At 42.9% G+C, this 21,483-nt stretch overlaps 1 protein-coding gene across 2 annotated transcripts in view; it reads right to left on the reverse strand.

Annotated features, from left to right (window-relative positions):
- USP34 (ubiquitin specific peptidase 34) overlaps positions 1 to 21,483 on the reverse strand; it is a 2,709,276-nt gene that overhangs the window by 2,302,347 nt on the left and 385,446 nt on the right. For both annotated transcript variants that reach the window (XM_086927486.1, XM_086927485.1), the window contains exons 16-17: positions 3,834 to 3,949; positions 3,530 to 3,657 (exon numbers count right to left, since the gene is read on the reverse strand). In XM_086927486.1, coding sequence (XP_086783612.1) covers positions 3,530 to 3,657; positions 3,834 to 3,949 — 244 coding nt within the window. The remainder of the gene's footprint in view (positions 1 to 3,529; positions 3,658 to 3,833; positions 3,950 to 21,483) is intronic.

A 21,483-nucleotide genomic window follows, 5' to 3' on the forward strand; every position in this document is an offset into this window, starting at 1 on the left:
TAAAGGGGGCTGGTTTGCTCACTAGGTCCCTCCTATGGGTGGGACCAGGAAGGGGGGTGGTTACACCCCCTTTCCTTTGTGCAGTTTCGCGCCAGAGCTGGGGTTGGAGAGCCCCAGCAACCGATTTGAACTGGGGTATGCAGGGAGCACCTAGAGTGCTCCAAGCAGTGTCTGATTCTATTCAGCCCTCCCTGTCCCAATACACATCCTCCTGTCTGGGGTGGTGCTCGCACCTCCCCAAGCAGGAAACCTATTGTCCAAACCTCTGTGACTGGAAGGACTCCCAGCAGCAGGAGGTCAGACTTGTGTCTGTGGCAGCAGCATCCATTTTGTGATGCTGGGGCTCTAACGGGAGTACTTTGAATTATTATAATATATTTTACTCTACGCGTGGAGAGGTCGTAAGAGCCCTGAAAAAGGACTTAGATGTATTTCTTTTACAATTTAAATCAGTCTGTCCAGTTGTATGGGCAGGGCATTTTAACATTCAATGATGTTGTCATTTAGCAAGCTGGGTGTGCGGTTTCAATAGTGGGGATTGTGAGGGAACATTGCATTTTCAACATGGTGAGTACGCAGATTGTCTGAATACCATGCTGCTTAAGTACGATCTACTTCGGCTGGAAAAAATCAAAGAGACTGGGCATTTTACAGACATACATTTGTGGGATGGGGTAACCACTGCATGCTTGATTAGTTCAGCCCTTGATCAGATAGTCACTTGTATTCGAGGTAAACAAACAGGAGTTACCTATCATAACCCATTCATCTTATCTATCCTTCTACAAGCGAACTGTTTCACAGTCTTTGCCAAGATATCACATATCGTTCCAAGTAGACCTAACGAAGTCTGCATTAAATGAACAGGAATTGATCCTGAGTGCATATTTCGGTAGCTTTTGTTCCAAGTGTCCAACAAATTAGACATATGCTTATCCCCTTATGTGGAAAATTACATTTTGGTTTGAGCTTTTGAGTAGATCACTGTGGACCTTAACTCTCTTTTGGTTCATTTGGCAAAAAAAGGTTGCATGCTAGCCAGGGATGATTCAATCATTATTGCACTCATTCTTTAAAACAATTGAAGACTGCTTTAAATCAGGTCTCGAGAGACCATACTTCTGCAAGCAGTACAATGAGGCCCTACTAGCCTAAAAGGAGGAGTTGAAGGAAAAGGCATGGCCAAATCTGGTGTAGGCCGCTGAAACAAACACTATTTCACTGTACCGTAAATACGCCTTTTTTAAAGAACAATTCTTCTATTAGTACCTCGCCCCTGGTATTCATTGTAGATGAAATCTTGGACGCAGTGCATAAGTGTGCTAAAGGTATAGCCCCTGGAACTGATGGGATCCCAGCCGATACCTTTATGGGAATGGGAGATCTGTGGGTCCCAACACGTACTCATGTTTTTTACGTGGCAGCTAAGGGTATTTTCCATTCTTCCTGGGCTAAGTCTGTCATAATGCCTATATATAAGAAAGGTGATAAAGCAGACCTAAAATGTTACTGTCCCACCTCCCTCCTAGATTCTTCTGCAAAACTCTGAGCAGGGTCGCCCTAAGGAGACAAGAGGATTAGGCAACCGTCCACTTCATTTTGTCTGAGGCCCAGTATAGATTCAGGAAGGGACTTGGGACGGTAGAGCGATGTCTAAATCTGTGTTTTTCAGTCCTCACTAGCTCGTTTGATCTAGTAGATCAATGTGGCACACCCTGCTCTCTTATGGGGCTCACATGGATATTGTCGGTCTCCTTGCACAACTTTATGAGAATCTTTAAGCGAAAGTTCGGTTTGGCCCCAACGGCGTACTGTCATCCTCTTTTAGAACTAGGCGAAGGGTATGACAGGGGTGTTCATTGGTCTCCTTTCTATTTTCTTTATTTATAAATGGGGTTGATGACCCCTTACGGTCCCTGCAGGATGATGCGCCAACTGTTGCCGGACGCTTAGCTCTCATGCTCCTTTACGTTGACAATGCAGTACTTTTGCTAACCGTGGTCAGGCTGCAGAGATTAAAGGACTCCTTTGCAGATTTTATGGTTTTCAAAAAATTAAAAATGAATAAATCCAAGACATTTATAATATCCTGCTGGAAAACCCCCAAGAATGTAAGAATGTAAGATCATTCCATCTTGAGGGTGCTCGGATATATAAGGTTAAAAACCCGTTGCTACATTTTTTTTTTTGGAAAGGGCACTTGAGTTGATCATGTGCATAATACCTAGCGAAAGATGAAAAGAGCTGCTGTTTTGATTTTCTAGGAACCTTGTCAGCCGACCCATTGAAGGGATGGTCACCCTCTATAAAGCAAAGGTTCTTTCTGCTGCAACCTATGGCAAGGGGTGCGGGCCAAGCCTCTAGTAATTTCTAAGCGGTTGAGGAAATCACCTTTTTTAACAAGTCTGTTATGTACCCCTTTCTCTGTATCGTCCACCATTATGCATAGGGAAGCAAGGTTGAACCATCTGAAGACATCTTGTCATCTAAACCCATTTCCTTGTCGAGCTCTGTATGGGCCAAACCCGAGACTAAACTAACAAAGCTAATTATACAGGATCGCCAAACCTTAGATCATGTCCTTAAAATTCTGTGGCTGTGTTTTTCTTTTTTTATCACCAAGATCCGGAGAACAGTGTTTGGTTTCCCTGGGCTTGAAGACCCGGTCAAGATTCTAAAGTTAGAGAAGTTGGCAACGTAGGTCGCCTTGCTAGACGCAAGAGTAGGAAAGAGAGCCTCTGCCTAATTTAATGGAACAAACGGCAGGTAACATATATGTGTCCTATACTTTACTCGTAGGCTTTCAACCTGATTTAACCTGGGTGACAAATCAACAACACTGCTATGTTTTGACTAGACTACGGTTGAGTAATGTACACCACCTTGTCTCTTTTCCAAACAATAATCAATGGGATCTAATGACAGTTTCGTTCCCATGTGACGGAAATTCTTAACAGTGCACTTTAAATTTCATGCTTTTCTGTCAGTTTTATTCAAATATAAGTAAGCAATTTTTAAAACGTATTTTTATTGAATACAACATCAGGGACCACAAAGCTGCTATGCGTTTTCTGTACGCTATGGAATCTCCATCGATCTGTTTTAGTGTTGCATTGTTTATTTGTAAAGCAATCTGTAGTAAGAAAACAATGTCTCACAATTGCTGTATTTATATGTCCTTGGAATGTTCATTTTAATAGCTAAGTGTCTCCTGATACATTGTATTTTATTATTTGTAAAGCAATCTGTATTAAGGAAAGAATGTTTGTAAAATTACTCGATCAGTATTATCAATTTGAAGGCGTTTGGAGAGTTCATTTTATTAACTGTCTCTTGATGTATTTTATTTTATTGTTTATAATATGTCCTGATTGGCCTATGCAGATAGTGGCGAAATAAAGCTTTTTTGAACCTTGATTACAATGTGCACGAAATTGGACAGAGTATATGTAAACTGGCAGTAAAACTACAACATTTGCAGCAAATTGTTTTTATTGCGAGCATTTAAATAAAATATTTTGGCCATTACCTATTGTTAGAAAGGTTTTCTAAACAGCCTTCAATAAATCTCATTCTGATTTGTCTGTCAGTAAACCAGCAAACCAAGGAGCATAGGAGTTTTTCTGCTTCATTAATTAATCCTTCAGATAGATGAATCTGGAGAAACAGGGAGAAAACAGCACCATTATTTTCAGCTTTATTTATTTTAGATCTTTGCATATTGCCACGGATCCCCAAATTTAGCTGGACATTTCGAATTTTTCAAAGAAGAAACCGCTGTAATGTAAAATAGTAAAGGAGCAAAGTATTTGTACCTTTAAAAATTAACTTACCGCATCATCATCCTGAACCAAATCCCACAGAAGAGTATTTCCCTTCTTGCAAACATTATCCAGGTTAATATCAGCCACTGCATTGTTGCTGTACTGGTGTTTATGAACTGCTGACCCTATACACAATGAGATTGAAGGTTCAGTATTATGTATCAAAATTTCAATTTATTTGCATATGATTGAAACGCATACAATTGCAACAAGCATTTGCAATGCAATCGGTCTCGCCTTTGGGACCTTATATGTATTTAGCTATGCACCACATTAGCCTCGGTGCTGAAACATCTATTGTTCTTTAACATGGAGGGAAAGGAAGCACCAAACTGTGTGACACACCAGGTATGGGAACACATGGAGAGAAATATTGCCTTTCAGCAGGAAATGGTATAGTCCAAAGCTCTGTTTTTAATATCCCCTTCGATGCTCATGACGAGCTCAGCTCGTCATGCAGTACACTGGTCGTGTGCTCATGACGAGCTGAGCTCGTCATCAACAATGGGAATAAATCAGAAGTGTGGTTATATCCTGTGCACAACAGTGTTTTTTTCACAAATTTTCTATGTATGGCGTGCTCCTTGGGGTTTACTCCCTGCTCAGGAGTTGTATAATACAATGTGGATAGCACTGCCGTAACCCATACGGTAGTGGCCCCCAGGGCACAGTCAAATGTTGCTGAATGCTTCAGCTGAACTTTTCTCAATAAAGTTTTTTTACACAAAATAAACCTGAGTCTTTCTTCTTCTTTACAGGATTTTTAATTCACCCTTTTCAATTTCAACCATATATGCTGGTAATTCGTAAATGTAATCACATTACATATTTCTTCGTTTTTCAAACATGAATTCACATTTTACAATCCATGGAAAATCCAATGCATTTCGCCCACAAGGGCTTCATCAGGGAAATCTACAAAAAATATATATATCTATCACCAAATCATATGTGAATATGCTGTATCATCACATTGTAATATACTAAACATAAATGATGTTAATAAAGTACAAAAAACCATTACCATTCAACATGTATGTGACCACTTAATAAACGATTCATGCATACCTCGTCTATTGTTCCTTATGATTTCTACGTTACAGACTACTGGTTGGTTCATCAGGGTCTTAAAAAACGCCATATCAAATATACGTTCTAGCATGTGCAAAGTCCTCTAAACTGCGCCTTAATTGTAGTACCCAGCCGCGTGGTTCGTGATTCTTACAGTAACAAAACGTGTTACGTGCTGTTCATGATTTTTACAGTAACAAAACATGTTACGCGCTGCTTCCTAAGTACACTGAAAGGGATCAGCAGTTCTTACCCGTAACGTCTGGAAATTATGTGCGCGTCTTTAGGTTTCTACAGCATTCTGAACGGTCTCCTCCGCCGGTGGCGTGTGACGCGCTGACCGGAAGTGTGTATGTTTAAAGACGCAATGTGCTTAAAGAAACACGGTACTTAAAGAGACAGTATCTTCGTGGGGACATACGTGCTAAGTAAACCAACGTGTGCATTCATGAGTCAATTATGCATCAATAGAAATACATACATATTGCGATTTTTTAAAAAATTTGGTAAGTGCATGATAATCAACAAAGAATTCAAAGAATCTGCATGCCATACACGATGCTCATGTATAAATACCATCCTCATAAGTGGATCATAGGTAACAACTGTATTCCACTCTTTCATTAATTCCATAAGGCGCCAGGCTCTGTAGATAAAAGATCCAGTGATTTTCTCGCATAAGCAAAGATTTCTTATTGTCCTTATCATCTTTTCTCTCAACTATTTCAAGGATGCAAGCCTTTATTTGGTTAATTTGGTGTCTATGTTCCAAAAAATGAGTAGCCAACGTGGATTTCATAACTTTTGTTCGGATATTACTTTTGTGTTCTGTTAATCTGGTCTTTAGTTTGCGTTCCGTGTGTCCCACGTACACCTTGCCACATGGACATTTAATTAGATAGATAACATTTTTAGTATCGCAGGTTCCTGTGACCGCTAGTTTTATTTGGTTACCTTTCATCGGATGTCTGATGGTATTCCCTTCCATAATATTGTGACAGTTACTACAATTTCGGCAAGGGATGGTTCCTTTGTGGATTTTTTTGTCCTTTGTATTATCCGGATATTTAATGATTTCACCCAAATTTTTGGCTCGGGTGTATGCAAACACCGGTTCCTCCTGAAAAATGTTTTGAAAGTCTGGTTCTGTTTGTAGCATTGGCCAATGTTTTTTGATTGCTTTCTTAACCAAATGGCTTACAGTAGAATACTTACTTACGCATGTTATTTTGATATCCTTTTTGGTTGGTTTTGAATCAAGTAACATTTCTCTGGATTTCAGCTGTGCCCTTTCTTGTGCTGTTCTCAATGTACTTTCTGGGTATCCACATTTTTTAAAACGTTGTAACATGTTTTCTGTTTGTGTCATTGATACTTGGGGGTTTGAGACAATCCTTTTTACTCGCAATAGTTGTGAATACGGTAAGTGTTGTTTAAGGGAGCTGGGATGGAAACTCTGATATGTCAATAAGTTACACTACAGACAAACAGAACCAGACTTTCAAAACATTTTTCAGGAGGAACCGGTGTTTGCATACACCCAAGCCAAAAATTTGGGTGAAATCATTAAATATCCGGATAATAAAAAGGACAAAAAAATCCACAAAGGAACCATCCCTTGCCGAAATTGTAGTAACTGTCACAATATTATGGAAGGGAATACCATCAGACATCCGATGAAAGGTAACCAAATAAAACTAGCGGTCACAGGAACCTGCGATACTAAAAATGTTATCTATCTAATTAAATGTCCATGTGGCAAGGTGTACGCGGGACACACGGAACGCAAACTAAAGACCAGATTAACAGAACACAAAAGTAATATCCGAACAAAAGTTATGAAATCCACGTTGGCTACTCATTTTTTGGAACATAGACACCAAATTAACCAAATAAAGGCTTGCATCCTTGAAATAGTTGAGAGAAAAGATGATAAGGACAATAAGAAATCTTTGCTTATGCGAGAAAATCACTGGATCTTTTATCTACAGAGCCTGGCACCTTATGGAATTAATGAAAGAGTGGAATACAGTTGTTACCTATGATCCACTTATGAGGATGGTATTTATACATGAGCATCGTGTATGGCATGCAGATTCTTTGAATTCTTTGTTGATTATCATGCACTTACCAAATTTTTTTAAAAATCGCAATATGTATGTATTTCTATTGATGCATAATTGACTCATGAATGCACACGTTGGTTTACTTAGCACGTATGTCCCCACGAAGATACTGTCTCTTTAAGTACCGTGTTTCTTTAAGCACATTGCGTCTTTAAACATACACACTTCCGGTCAGCGCGTCACACGCCACCGGCGGAGGAGACCGTTCAGAATGCTGTAGAAACCTAAAGACGCGCACATAATTTCCAGACGTTACGGGTAAGAACTGCTGATCCCTTTCAGTGTACTTAGGAAACAGCGGGTAACATGTTTTGTTACTGTAAAAATCATGAACAGCACGTAACACGTTTTGTTACTGTAAGAATCACGAACCACGCGGCTGGGTACTACAATTAAGGCGCAGTTTAGAGGACTTTGCACATGCTAGAACGTATATTTGATATGGCGTTTTTTAAGACCCTGATGAACCAACCAGTAGTCTATAACGTAGAAATCATAAGGAACAATAGACGAGGTATGCATGAATCGTTTATTAAGTGGTCACATACATGTTGAATGGTAATGGTTTTTTGTACTTTATTAACATCATTTATGTTTAGTATATTACAATGTGATGATACAGCATATTCACATATGATTTGGTGATAGATATATATATTTTTTGTAGATTTCCCTGATGAAGCCCTTATGGGCGAAATGCATTGGATTTTCCATGGATTGTAAAATGTGAATTCATGTTTGAAAAACGAAGAAATATGTAATGTGATTACATTTACGAATTACCAGCATATATGGTTGAAATTGAAAAGGATGAATTAAAAATCCTGTAAAGAAGAAGAAAGACTCCGGTTTATTTTGTGTAAAAAAACTTTATTGAGAAAAGTTCAGCTGAAGCATTCAGCAACATTTGACTGTGCCCTGGGGGCCACTACCGTATGGGTTACGGCAGTGCTATCCACATAATAAATCAGAAGTAGCACAGAGGGGGAATTGCTGCAACACTGATGGTGTTAAAAATCAATATAAAAGCAGGGCCTTCAGTGGTCATAACAATGAAAGATTTGCAAAAAATATTAATGTCTAAGGGTGCTCGTGGAAGACAATTTCTATGGACTCGATCTAGAGAATGCTAAAGTGATTCTGTATTTTATTGACCTCTGCTGGTCGTTTTCTATCAAGAAAGTTAAATAGAGGCAGTTACTAGAAATTTTTTAAAAAGAGAAACCCTCAGCAGAAAGCAATTCTGTTTTTTTACTGACCTCTACTGGTTGTTTTCTATCAAGACAGTTAAAAGAGGCAGTTAAACAAGCAGAACGCAATTCTGGTATTTTACTGACCTCTACAGGTCGTTTTCTATCAATCAAGACAGTTAAATTGAGGCAGTTAAACAGAAAAAAGTCCCTAAGCGGAAGCAGAAAAGTCCTAGGGCTATTCTCCATAGCCCACAAAGTACATACACATATAAGTGCTAGCTGGGGCCCAAACAACGGCTACTGCCCATCCCCTAACTAAAAAACAATGTCAGGACCGTGCGACATTTTTTAATGATAAAATTGAGAACATTATCATCAACATCACGACCAGGCCCCTCAGCAACTGCTCACACTAGGATATCCCCATGTCATCAGACAAAGTAAACACCCTGGAAAACTGGCCCCTGGTACCGATGGAGTCCCTAAAAACCTCCCTAAAATCCATCTCATCAGGCTCCCCCTGCGACCCTGTCCCTGTGAGTATTTTAAAACAACTTGATCCTACCCCCCTGACTGCCATAATAGATGTGCTTAATGCTTCCCTCCAAGCCTCCACCGTTCCATCAAACTGGAAGCATGCAGTGGTAACCCCATTACTGAAAAAACCGTCATCCGACCCCACAGTTCTCTCGAATTATCGACCTATATCTCTGCTTCCCACCTTTTCCAAACTCATGGAAAGGCACATACACTCCGCCCTCACCACTTTTTCAGAGGACAACAATCTCCTCCACCCCTCACAGTCAGGCTTCAGAGCAGGATACTCCACGGAGACTGCCCTACTGGGTGTGACGGAAAAAATTCGACAACTGCTGGACAAGGGTCAAACGTTGCACTCATTCTTTTAGATTTGAGTGCGGCGTTTGACACCATATCACACAAAACTCTTCTGGCCACCCTAGAGAAAAACGGCATTCGCAATAACGCCTTACAGTGGATCAAGTCCTTTCTTTCCGAAAGAACCTTTCAGATTAAATCCAGCATCGCAAGCTCAGACATCTTCCCTGCTCCACATGGAGTACCACAAGGTTCCATCCTGAGCCCGCTGTTTTTTAACTTGTACCTTAGACCACTGGCCGATCTGGCAGATGGCGCAGGCCTGACGTTAATGACCTACGCTGACGACTCCCAAATTATTTTCTCCCTCTCTGAAGCAAACCCGTTAGCCCCTTCCCTACTCAAAACCGGACTCCAGAAAATTTTCAACTGGATGACTACCAACCAGTTGAAATTAAATGGGGACAAAACTGAGGTACTCCTACTAGGACGAAACAAGGAACTTTGGAACCCCTCCCACTGGCCGCCTGAGCTGGGTAACTTTCCCCCGCCAGCTACTCAGGTAAGAAACCTAGGGGTCATTATAGACGATACTCTGTCTATGAAACAGCAGGCAAATAAAGTCGCAGGACTCTGCTTCACAATAATAAAATGGTTAAAGAAAATCATTTGAATGCTGCCCCCTGACACGCAAAAAACCGTAGTCAACGCACTAGTAACATCGCGCATCGACTACGGAAATACCCTCTATCTTAGCTCTAACTTAGCAGTAATCAAGCGACTCCAAATGATTCAAAACTCTGCTGCAAGACTCTTGCGAAGGATTCCAAAGACTGAAAGAGTCTCACAACACCTGAGGAATTACACTGGCTCAGGGTTGAACATCGGATCACCTTCAAAACCCTGAGCTACATGTTCAAAATTAAAAACAAAACGGCTCCCTCCTATCTACAAGCCTTAGCCTCCCCCTACCTGCCAACAAGAAACCTCCGCTCCCAAACGGCCTCGAACTTCGCCGTTCCCAGATTTAAATTACAAAGAACTGGCGGGAGATCCTTTTCTGTTAGAGGCCCAATTTTATGGAACTCACTCCCCCTGCATATCCGGAAAGAGGATAGCTACACTAAATTCCGGAAATACGTAAAAACCTGGCTGTTTCAGAAACAACTGTGCTAATCAACAAAATCAGCATTTTCCTTTGACCAACTCAATGTCAAAGGCGCCGGGAAACCCTTGTTGGGTAGCTGAGCTCCATACAAATGCAAAAAATAAATAAATAAAATAAATAAGTATATATTAAAGTATATACAATATAAGTATATACTCAAGTACATACAAAAGGTCTCGAATGCTCGACCTAAAAACAGGACCCACATTTAAGGGTAGACAAAATTCAGGCAGGATTTATTTTGAATAAACTAAAAGTGTGAAAGCTGTGCTACACGAATTCTGGATCCATATGTAGAGATTAGCAAATAAGTTAGATCATGCTTACATGCTTGAACTATAGTGTTTGTTAGATATTACATCAATATATTTCTCTGAATGGATGGGCTGTTGCTTAATGGAGTAGTGTAGTTTTTCTCTCTTTGGAAACTACTATTGTCTAAGGTACATTTAAAAAAACATTTGCCAACTTAATGAAAGAAGGTCTGAGGATTCTACATTGTCTTGATGCCCTCACCTATACATCTTAACCTCATTATCTTTAAGCAATTTGGAACAAGAGCACCCTCCATTAGGGGAAGTACAGATCTATATTTACGTATTGATGGATTTTAAAAGCCAAGACACAGCTTGTCAAGGGCAAAAAAGAATACAAATTTAATGCGCCTTATTATAAATTTCAACAATATCCATATTAAGAGAAAACAAAATCTTGCATTGCAAACTAATGCAGAAGACAAGAGAAGAGGAAGACACATTGGAGCAAGACACACAGGAGAAGAATGTACTTAAGAGTACATTTCAGAAATTGGAACAGCACTCCAAAACCTCAACATTAGCTGGTAAGAGAATATCTCCAGCAAATTAGACGAATCATCCATAAACTTTCAATGGGTATCTCCTCCCCTTTCCCTTAAACAAGCTTCTCTTCAAATCAGTAAACACAGGCTGAGGATCCAGCGATTCACATAGGAAAACGACATGTTAAGAACAAAGCCAACCACAAGGTGGACTTGAACACTTTATTGTCAAGTGATTTTTCTGTTGCTTGATTTTAGGAGTTATTACATCAAATCAAATTCTCAATTAGCAAATCCTGCTGGTCTAATTCAAACTGAATCAGAATTATAGTTCGATTATTTAGGATGAAAAAATCAATAACAGAGAAAGTAAGTCATTTTTGTTTGGTTTATATCTGTATATTGATAACTAACAAGAAGAGAACAATGAGGATAATCTTAACAGTTAATGTATAACCTTCCTATCTCACCACACTCAATTTAAAAAAAGTATATTGAAATTACCCAAAGTATTTATAGTTAAGCTATTCCCCAAATTGATCCCCTCCGAAACAAACTTTGTGGCTCATTCTATCCCAAGGAGGGAAAGGAGACACTGCAATATTACAAGACCCTTTGGATACAACAGTCTCTACTCACCACTCTCCCTGAAGATGCAACCTCAAGTCTCCTCAGAATAGGAACGGTTTTCCACTACTTCCCTAGGATTCACCCAAGGCTGTTACACTAATCCATCCCTGTTATGTACTTTTTCCAATCTATCATTTTATGTTATTAATGGCCCCCGTCAACATCTGCTCCTGCTTTGAACTGCTAGGCAGTGGCAGAAGAGTAAGCAGAGAGCCATAAATATCCCTAGCTCTCCTCCCGGTCACAAATGTATTAAAAAAAAATCAATATTAGCTGGCCTCCTGTCACTCACTTCCACCACCCTCCGTTACTTCCCTCTTCCTCACTTCCTGAAGCTGTGCTCTCTGCTCACCAGTGGAGCAGAGTCGGCACTGCAATGACAAGCTCTTAGAAAGCCCAGCCAACCGACCCTGGAATTCCTTTATGACGTAGCAACAATGGCAAAAAAACTTTTGTTTCCCAGTGTTACTAGATCATTGCGGTGGATAACCAGATTTAGAAACTGCTATTCACACTATTGTTGCTCAGTGAGTTCGGAAAAACAAAAATGTTTCCCTTTTTGTTCAGTCCTCAGGCGTACAAGAAACCCTTGTACGCCTGAGTCTTTTTGTCGCTAGTGCTAGTTTGATTTCTAAAATAGCTTTCTTCCTTGCAATTGAGGCCGGATGCAAGTCTGGGAAAGTAGAAGTAATCGGTCTCCTATAATCACAGTCTTCCTCTGTAAACTTTCCTGCAATATGCAATTGCCCAGTTACATGTTATGCAAAATCACAATCCCATTGATGCCTACTCAGGTTTCCAATCTCTGTGAGATGGGAGAAAGCCTGCACATCACCTTCACTGTGCCATTATAGTTAGATGAATGAATGAATGAATGAAAGAGTTTTTGTATAGCGCAACGTTCACTCCAAGGAGCATCTTGGCGCTTAGCAGAAAAAAGGGGCATCTGGCAATTTTCACATAATAGTGTGTGACTGGAAGAGAAACTTTAGATAGAAGATAGCGCTGGGTGGTCTGGGGTAGTAAAAATCCATGTTTTGAGGAGCTTCCTAAAGGTGGGTTCTGTTTGGGTGTACCTCAGCTGAGTGGGTAGGGTGTTCCAGGTTTTTGTCCCTAGTACTGCCATAGTCTTCCCACCCCGGGTTTTCAATTTGAAATTGGGGACAGTTAGCAGGTTCTCTGATGTAGACTGTAGAGTACGTTTGGTGTTGTATGGCTTTATTCTGGCCCAGTTTAGCTTATGGCTTTGTAAGTAATGGTCAAGATTTTAAAGAGAATCCTTTTGAACCGGTACCCAGTGAATCGCTGTGAGTGCAGCTGCTGAGGAAGAGTCCCTGGGGAATCAATCCGTCAGAGCCGTCAACATTCAAGAATTCACCTCTTGAATGTTGACGGCTCTGACGGATTGAGTCCTTTTTCAGAGTCCACGGTTTTACCGACTGTCTCCCGGCGGCTGATTCTATCCTTGTCCTATTCATAAAGATTGATTCCACTCCATCAAAATGCATTCATGAAGACACCAATATGTCTTGCTTATTACTAGCTGGATGCATGCATTGCCCCGCTCTCCGCGTGTGACATAGCCCGCATGGAATCTTGCCCTCCGCCCCTCCTGTCCTGATGAAGGCCCTTCTGTAAGGGCTAACTTACCCTATGCACTTTTTGGGTCGAAAAATAGACAACCGTCGCTTCTGCCAACTTCTGCCCCAAGCACGATTTATACTGCTCCTTTTGAAGTCTGGCCATCCGAGTTTTCATTATGATTTTCGATTGTACCTGTGTTTGGGCTTGCACATGAAGCCACTTGCTAATAATGTATCGTCTCTGAATAAGTATTTTTGACCTTTTTGCACATTCCCTACCTTGCACCATTTCCTATCACTTCCACTCCCTTCCCCATTACCTGTTGGGCACTGAAAATGTGTGGCTTTTTGTACTCATGCATTGTGAGGTAATATGAATTTTTATGGTCAATTGTGTCCCCTAACGTAGACCCCAACGGCTCCATGTACGTGCTTCAAGTACATGTATGTTCCCTCCACAACCAGCTATGAAGACGCAAATACATTTGCGTCCAACGTTAACATGTCCTCTTTCAGATCCACCATGAATGGATCGATTATTCAGTTCCTAAGTATACCGTGCCACCGTCTTTACATGGTGCACTTTCACGTTTTCCTGGCTCTGGCGAGCTAGGCCCTGATTTCTGCCATCGAGCCCTTTCTGCCTTCTGCCTCCGAAAGCTGCAGCCTGGATCTGCATCCATGACCCTTGCCTTACTCCCTGCGTGGCGAACGGTGCCCGGCTCGGCCTGCTTGCCTGCCAAAAACTGTATTTTGCCTTCAAGTTATCTGCTCCGCTCCTCGAAAATACATTCCTGTCTAGAGATTTAGGTAAACACCTCCCCAGCTGCAGAGCAAAGGGCCCGGCCTTTCTGTCTCCGTGCAAGTAATTCATTGCTCCCGTTACCATGGTAGGCCCATGGCCCCCTCGCATTACACGTAGTCACATATGCACGCACTAGCAGTCAGTATAGAATAGCCTCTGCCCGAGAGACCTTTCCCTCTAGATAATACAGTTCCTCAAACACAAGATATCAGATATGATTTGGGTTTAGGTTGTTCTGACACACCAGACTTCTGTCTCCCCGTATAGTGCAAATGTCAAGTCCCCTTCACCCTCCAGTTCCACGTCAATCACACGTCATGTTGCCTGCGCGCGCATCTAGCCCAATATTTCTGCTGACACTGCAGGATTCTTCTATGGATCCACCCACTTGTGACACTTTTATGTGACGTTTCTAGCACACACCTTGTGTACGCCCTCGTGCACGCCTTCTGTTACGCACATGTGTTCTTATCTCGTTTCTTTTCAGCTGTTACGCCTTCTGTATCCATCACCATTGTATGCATTTACTATATATATTGTACTCTGTTAATAAAGCATTGTCTATCCCTTCCTGAACCCTCGTGGTGATGGAACATGATACCTGGTTCGAACCAATTCCATTTTATGGAATAAAACCCTTATAAACTCAGATGCCACGGACTCTGCCTCTCATTTTGATTGAGCTATTTTATTGAACTTTACCGCATAGAAATTCCGCATAGGTAAATCTTTATTTACCACAATTGGACTGAATATCTGTGATAGTACATTGTGATTAAATAACAACATACTCCAAAGTTGAATATTTCTGTCTAATTTTTCCAAAATCAGTTATCTAATACTGTTTTTTTCCTGTTCTGGGACCCCCTCTCTTGTACTGCTACATACCCAGGTCCCAGTTCCTTTCTTTTGGGTTTACCCTTACTTTTGTAACGCTGTTTATTAGATTAGCATAGTGTGTTTTTTTTTTGTATGGTATGCTCTGAGTGCCGATTTATAAAGCTTCAGATCTTCAGCCTCATGGTGTTTCCTCCATTGTTTTTCTGCTTGTCTGTAAAGTCCTTTTAAGGCTTTCAAATGAGGGGTAAACCATGAGGCTCATTTTTTGTTGATGGTGGTTTTCTTTAGTGGGGATAACATGTGGACCATTGACAACATCCATTCATTAAATAGGTTATTGTCAGTCTCTGGATTTCCGGTGAGAATAGGTCTGGTTATTTCTGCCATGCCCTGTAAATTGGGGTTTGATAGCATGCTACTCCATTTCTGTGTAGGGCCCGATTTGCTGGAATTCTTTTCCGTTTGGACAGTATCATAGAAGAATTTGAAGGGAATTAACTTACGGTCTGACCAAGCTATTATGACTGGAGGGCCAACAGTTAACTTAGCGGCATTAGTGCATATCCCGTCAAGAATATGTCCTGCCTGATGTTTGGACCCCTGTGTCAGTTGTTTTAGTCCCAATGTGTTTATGATTGCCATGAAGGTTTTTGTACTGGGAGTATCGACAGCTTCGAGATGAAGATTAAAATCACCTAGGATTAGGAAATTTGAGTATCGGACCACAAGGAGCTTAGACTTTCTTCCAAGGTATCTAAAAACGTACCCACTGATCCCGGAGGCCCGTGTACGAGAGCCCCTGCGAGCGTGGTGCAATTGTCTAATTTAAAGTTAAAGCAGAAGCTTTCTGCATCCTTCACTTCAGTGATATTGGTGACAGAGCATTTCAGATGGTCCTTCTAAATTATAGCTATTCCTCCTCCCTTTTGACCCTTTCTATCCAATCTAGAGATGGTATAACCCTGGGGAAGCGCTTGCACTATGCCTGGATTGGAGCATTCTGTCAACCATGTTTCGGTGACAAAGAGGCAGTCATAGTTGTAGTCTGTCAACAAGTCCTGGATGTGTAGAGCATTTTTTGCTGAGGATCTTGCGTTTATAAGGCCGCAGCGCACCTGCTTATGGTGAGTCTTGCCGTTCGGAGGAACGATATGTTCCGCCATAGTGCTGAACTCTTGGTTGATAATACGTTTACAGGTGAAACAAGTAAAGGGGCCTTTAATATCTTCCGTAAGTGGTGGGGCTTGGCAGTTACTAACTTGTGAGTTAAGTGCAAGTAGTTCTTTCCTGGTGTATTGGAAATTTGGTGCCTGCAGCATCGTTGGCTCCGGCCGCGTTCCCGACGCGGACGGGCGGTAATGGGCTTGCCTTTGGCGCACCAGCTGCGCGTCCGGTGCAGCATTCAGTTTAAATCCCCTCGAGGTTCCCGCCACTGGGTTGGCGAGCTGATGGGGGTGGGCGTGGCCTCTGTGGGAGGAGCTGCGTTTCTCTGCTCAAGCGGCACTAAGAAGCCGTGGCAGACCGGAAACGCAGCCCTAACTGTGCAAAATTACGCTGTGCAGATGAGCATCTAGCCAAGGTAAGGGCTTAAGAATTTGGTTGTTACTGGTGTCAAATGCTGGCAAAAGTGAACGCAATATAATTAAAATCGATATCAGTGCAAACAGAGTATTTTTTAAAAGACCATCGTCACAGATACACGTACAGTTTAAAAAACGCCTCTCTCATTCCTCTCGCAACCAGACCAGAGTCCGTTGTGCGTCCGGTGCATCACTCAGTTTAAATCCCCTCGAGGTTCCCACCACTGGGCCGGCGAGCTGCAGAGGGTGGGCGTGGCCTCTGTGGGAGGAGCTGCGTTTCTCTGCTCAAGCGACACTAGGAAGCTGTGGCAGACCGGAAACAAAGCGCTAACTGCTGTTATTCTGTGAACCTCGCAAGTCAGCCATTGTTTTTTGCATATCTGTCAAGATCGGCTTCCAGTGGTATAGCCACCGCAACAGTCTAAAATTTCTGCCAGGGGTTTTAGTATTCAGAAAAAATTGGCGCACATCAGGTAACGGTAAAAGTAAACAAAGGATGCTGAAGTAGGAACGGTGCTGCTTGGTCAAGGGGAACCCCAAACCCCTGAGAAAGAGTGGATCCAAAACCACCCTATAAATTGTGAATACAAGGTCCAGAGCAGAAGTAAAGATAGTAATTGTGGTACGTATAATGTGTAATAGGCTGGTTTTCTCTTTGGATCTCCTCTTGAAGGAGGACCACAACCACTTATAAAACCTTAAGCTTGAACGATTGTTTGTCGATCTTGTTTTCTTACTCGTGTTCTTGCATTTTAAGGGACCTTGTTACTTACACATTACACGTACCACAATTGCTATCTTTACATGTCCTCTGGACCTTGTATTCACAATAGCCACCACAACACCCACCACACTCAAATGGGTACTTCTTCGGAGACTTTCAAGAACTTCAAGTTTCGCAACTAATTTCACCATGATCTGAAGTCTTTAATCTCCAGCATGTCTATCACATTTTCTGCAGTTTTTCCATCAGGCTTGGTTACTTCTTTTTCAGGTTTTTGCATTTACTCTCACCTCTATAAGCATCTCCTGGCTAAACCTCCAGTTTCTCCTCTATATCCCTGATGACATTTTCTACTAACCATATTGTGGCACACATGTCTGTGTGTTGAGGATTCACAGACTACAGAAGAGTGCACTCTCCACCTGACAGCCGCTGGTCTCCACTGAGGATCCAGCAGGTATCTCCTTCCTTTCGTTTGTGGATGTAGCACCCCAAATGAGAACATATCAGTCCAGTGCAGAAGCAACAGCACAGTCGGCTAGTCGGTAACTGAAGTCATTTTCAACATACCTGTAACAATTGGTTTGCAGCTTGCAGTTCTGTAGATTCACATGCTGTTCACACTTTAACCCCTTCGATGCTCATGACCAGCTCAGCTCGTCATGAGGCACGGTTGAGCTGTGCTGATGACGAGCTGAGCTCATCATGAACAATGGGAATGAAGCATCTGCAGCACAGGAGGGGAATTGCTGCAGCAGCGATGGTGTTAACCATCTAGTGGGTATTGCAAGATGTAGGTCTTTGAAAACGAAGTTTAAGTATCGAGCTGACTTGCGATATCTCTTAAACACCCACAATGCATCAGGAGATAAACTCTACCTCTGAATGTGCTTTCCCCCTTTTGGGATGTATTATTGTCCAAGTGTGCAGCATTATGATAAGTGTAATAATATAGAATGATATTAAGAGCTAAACATAAAAGTACCTGCTATCTGACTGCTTGTTCGCATCCTAATAGGTGGGCAGGGCACACATGAATCTAAACATTAGAAGATGCACATCTATTATTACTGGTGCATGAAGACCACTTGCTGGTGCATAGACTAAACAGCTGTACCCATTCCCCAAAAGCAGTAGATTGTAAGTCATAACAGATGCTTCGAAAAATGTTTTAAGTACCATTTATCCAACCTGTAATTCTTGTCTGGTATGAATTTCTACACAATAGTGCTTAATGAATGAGTGGCTGAATGAGTCGCTAAATGACCAAGAAGCAGTTTTGCAGATGTCTTCTAGTCAGATTTTACTCACAAAAAATGGCCTTAGAGATTCCTTTGAGAAGGTGCTCTAGAAAGTGCTGATAAATATAGGTTTAGTTTTAGCACAACCAATTTAAACACACCATACAATCCACCTCCCTTTGATATTTCGGCTGCAATGTGTGGCTGGGAAAAACCAACATAGTTGCTTGGTTTTTCAAATTTACTTGGGATGGTCATAATAAAAGATAATGGATATTCTAATATCTAAAGTTTGTAGAGCTCTTTCTGAAGGCATTTGTTGTAGTAGGGGAAAATAGTGCAATTGACTAATTAACATAATAAGGTGACACTACTTTTTGCAAGGGTGCATTCCAGCCTGTAGCTTGGTAACTTTGTGTATGTGACTGCTACCAGGAAAACTACCTTCCATGAAAGTAACTGTAGTGGACAATAATTAAGAGTTCAAAATGAGGTCTCACATGCGGAATGAGAACAATGTTAAGATCCCATGAAGGGACTAGAGGGTGTACCTATTTTAAACCTATCATAACCGTTTTTACTACCAGGATTTAAAGAAAATGGACTGATGTTTATTTTGCAAGTATGCGGCTATAGCTACTAAGTGTAGCCTGACTCCGGTAAATGTATTAAATAATAGAATACACAGCAAATTTAAGGGCTGAAAGTGTAAATTAAAAAAAATAATGGAAAACGTTTTTCAATTTAGCTGCATAACATGTTCTAATGCTAGGTTTTTTAGCTTCATTTAACATTTCAATACATTCTTCAGGAGGTCGAAGATAACCAAAGTGTAGGACTTCAAGTGGAAAATTACAAGACTGAGCTCACTGCTGGCATGTAGTAAATGGTCTTGATAATGTGCGAGCCTGGCTGGGCACAGTTGCAGCTTGTCTGAGTTTGGACTGACATTTTTAGAAGCACTGAGAACCATTGCTTTCAAGCCCAGGATGGAGCTAGGAGGACTATAATGAATGTATGAGCCATTCAATCAATCAATCAATCACGAAATCTTGTATAGCGCGCTACCCACCCGGAGGGTCTCAAGGCGCTTCGGGGGGGGGGGGGGAGGGGGGCGCTACTGCTCGAACAACCAGATCTTGAGTTGCTTCCTGAAGGAGAGGTGGTCTTGGGTCAGGCCGAGGTGGTTGGGGAGGGAGTTCCAGGTCTTGGCTGCCAGGTAGGAGAAGGATCTTCCTCCCATGGTGGCTCTTCGGATGCGTGGAACGGCGGCGAGGGCGTGGCTGGTCGATCGTAGCTGGCAGGTGGGGATGTAGAAGGTCAGGCGGTTGTTGAGGTACCTGGGGCCCAGGTTGTGGAGGGCCTTGTGAGCGTGGGTGAGGAGTCGGAACGTGATTCTCTTGTTGACGGGGAGCCAGTGCAGGTCTCTCAGGTGTCCAGAGATGTGGCTGTGTCGGGGGATGTCCAGGATGAGTCGTGCGGAGGCGTTCTGGATGCGTTGGAGTCTTTTCTGTATTTTGGCTGTGATTCCGGTGTAGAGGGTGTTTCCGTAGTCCAGTCGGCTGGTGACGAGTGCTTGGGTGACCGTCTTCCTGGTTTCGGTGGGGATCCAACGGAAGATCTTTCGGAGCATGCGTAGGATGTTGAAACATGATGATGAGATGGCGTTGACTTGTCTGGTCATCGAGAGGGTGGAGTCCAGGATGAAGCCCAAGTTGCGTGCGTGATCCGTAGGTTTGGGTGCGCTGCCAAGGGAAGGGGGCCACCAGGAGTCGTCCCAGGCAGAGGGTGATGATCCAAGGATGAAGACTTCCGTCTTGTCTGAGTTCAGTTTCAGGCGGCTGCTCGACATCCACTCGGCTACGTCTTTCATCCCTTCGTGTAGGTTGGTTCTGGCGGTGGCTGGGTCGTTGGTGAGGGAGAGGATCAGCTGGGTGTCGTCGGCGTAGGAGATGATGTTGAGGTTGTGTTGGTGTGCGATGGCTGCGAGGGGGCTCATGTAGACGTTGAAGAGGGTGGGGCTGAGTGATGATCCTTGTGGTACGCCGCAGATGACTTCGGAGGCCTCTGATCTAAACGGGGGGAGGTGGACTCTCTGGGTTCTTCCGGCGAGGAACGAGATGATCCACTCTAGTGCCTTCTCTTGGATTCCGATGTTGCTAAGACGCTGCACTAGGGTGCGGTGACAGACAGTGTCGAACGCTGCGGAGAGGTCCAGGAGGATGAGGGCCGCTGTTTCCCCGTTGTGGAGCAGGGCGCGGATGTCGTCAGTGGCTGCGATGAGGGCGGTCTCGGTGCTGTGGTTGGCCCGGAAGCCGGACTGCAAGTGGTCGAGGGATCCGTTTGTCTCGAGGAAGGCGGCAAGCTGTCTGTTGACGGTCTTCTCGATGACTTTGGCCGGAAAAAGGAGGAGCGAGATGGGGCGGTAGTTCTTGAGGTCGGTGGGGTCTGCTGATGGTTTCTTCAGGAGGGCGCTGAGTTCGGCATGCTTCCAGGTCTCCGGGAAGGTTGCGGTGTCGAAGGAGCAGTTGATGATGTCCCAGAGTTGGGGTGCGATGACGGAGTCGGCCTTGTTGAAGACGTAGTGGGGGCATGGGTCGGTTGGAGATCCGGAGTGGATGGTGTTCATCGTGTGGATGCTGTCTTCGGTGCTGATCGGGGTCCAGGCGCGGAGGGTGGTGGTGGGGGGCGTCGGTTTGGTGGTTGGGTGCGTGGTCTGGGCACCGAAGTTGTTGTGTATGTCGGCGATCTTGCTGTGGAAGAACGAGGCGAGTGAGTCGCAGAAGTCTTGTGAGGGAGTGATGTCATTTGCGGAGCTGAGGTTGGAGGGATCTTTGACGATGCTGAAGAGTTCCTTGCTGTTGTGTTGTATATTGATGATCTTTGGAAACACTGGTAGAGGGGAAGAGCACAAGTAAATATCCCGGACAAGTTGATCCGTAGGGCATTACCAAGAAATTGCTAGGTAGGGTATCTGGGCGTGAAGCTTTGGCATATTGCGTTCTTGCATGTGGCCTGCAGGTCTACTGTCAGTGTGTCCCAACATTGAAAGGAAAAGTTGA

This window comes from Lissotriton vulgaris, chromosome 6, assembly GCF_964263255.1.
Source record: "Lissotriton vulgaris chromosome 6, aLisVul1.2, whole genome shotgun sequence".
Lineage (NCBI taxonomy): Eukaryota > Metazoa > Chordata > Amphibia > Caudata > Salamandridae > Lissotriton > Lissotriton vulgaris.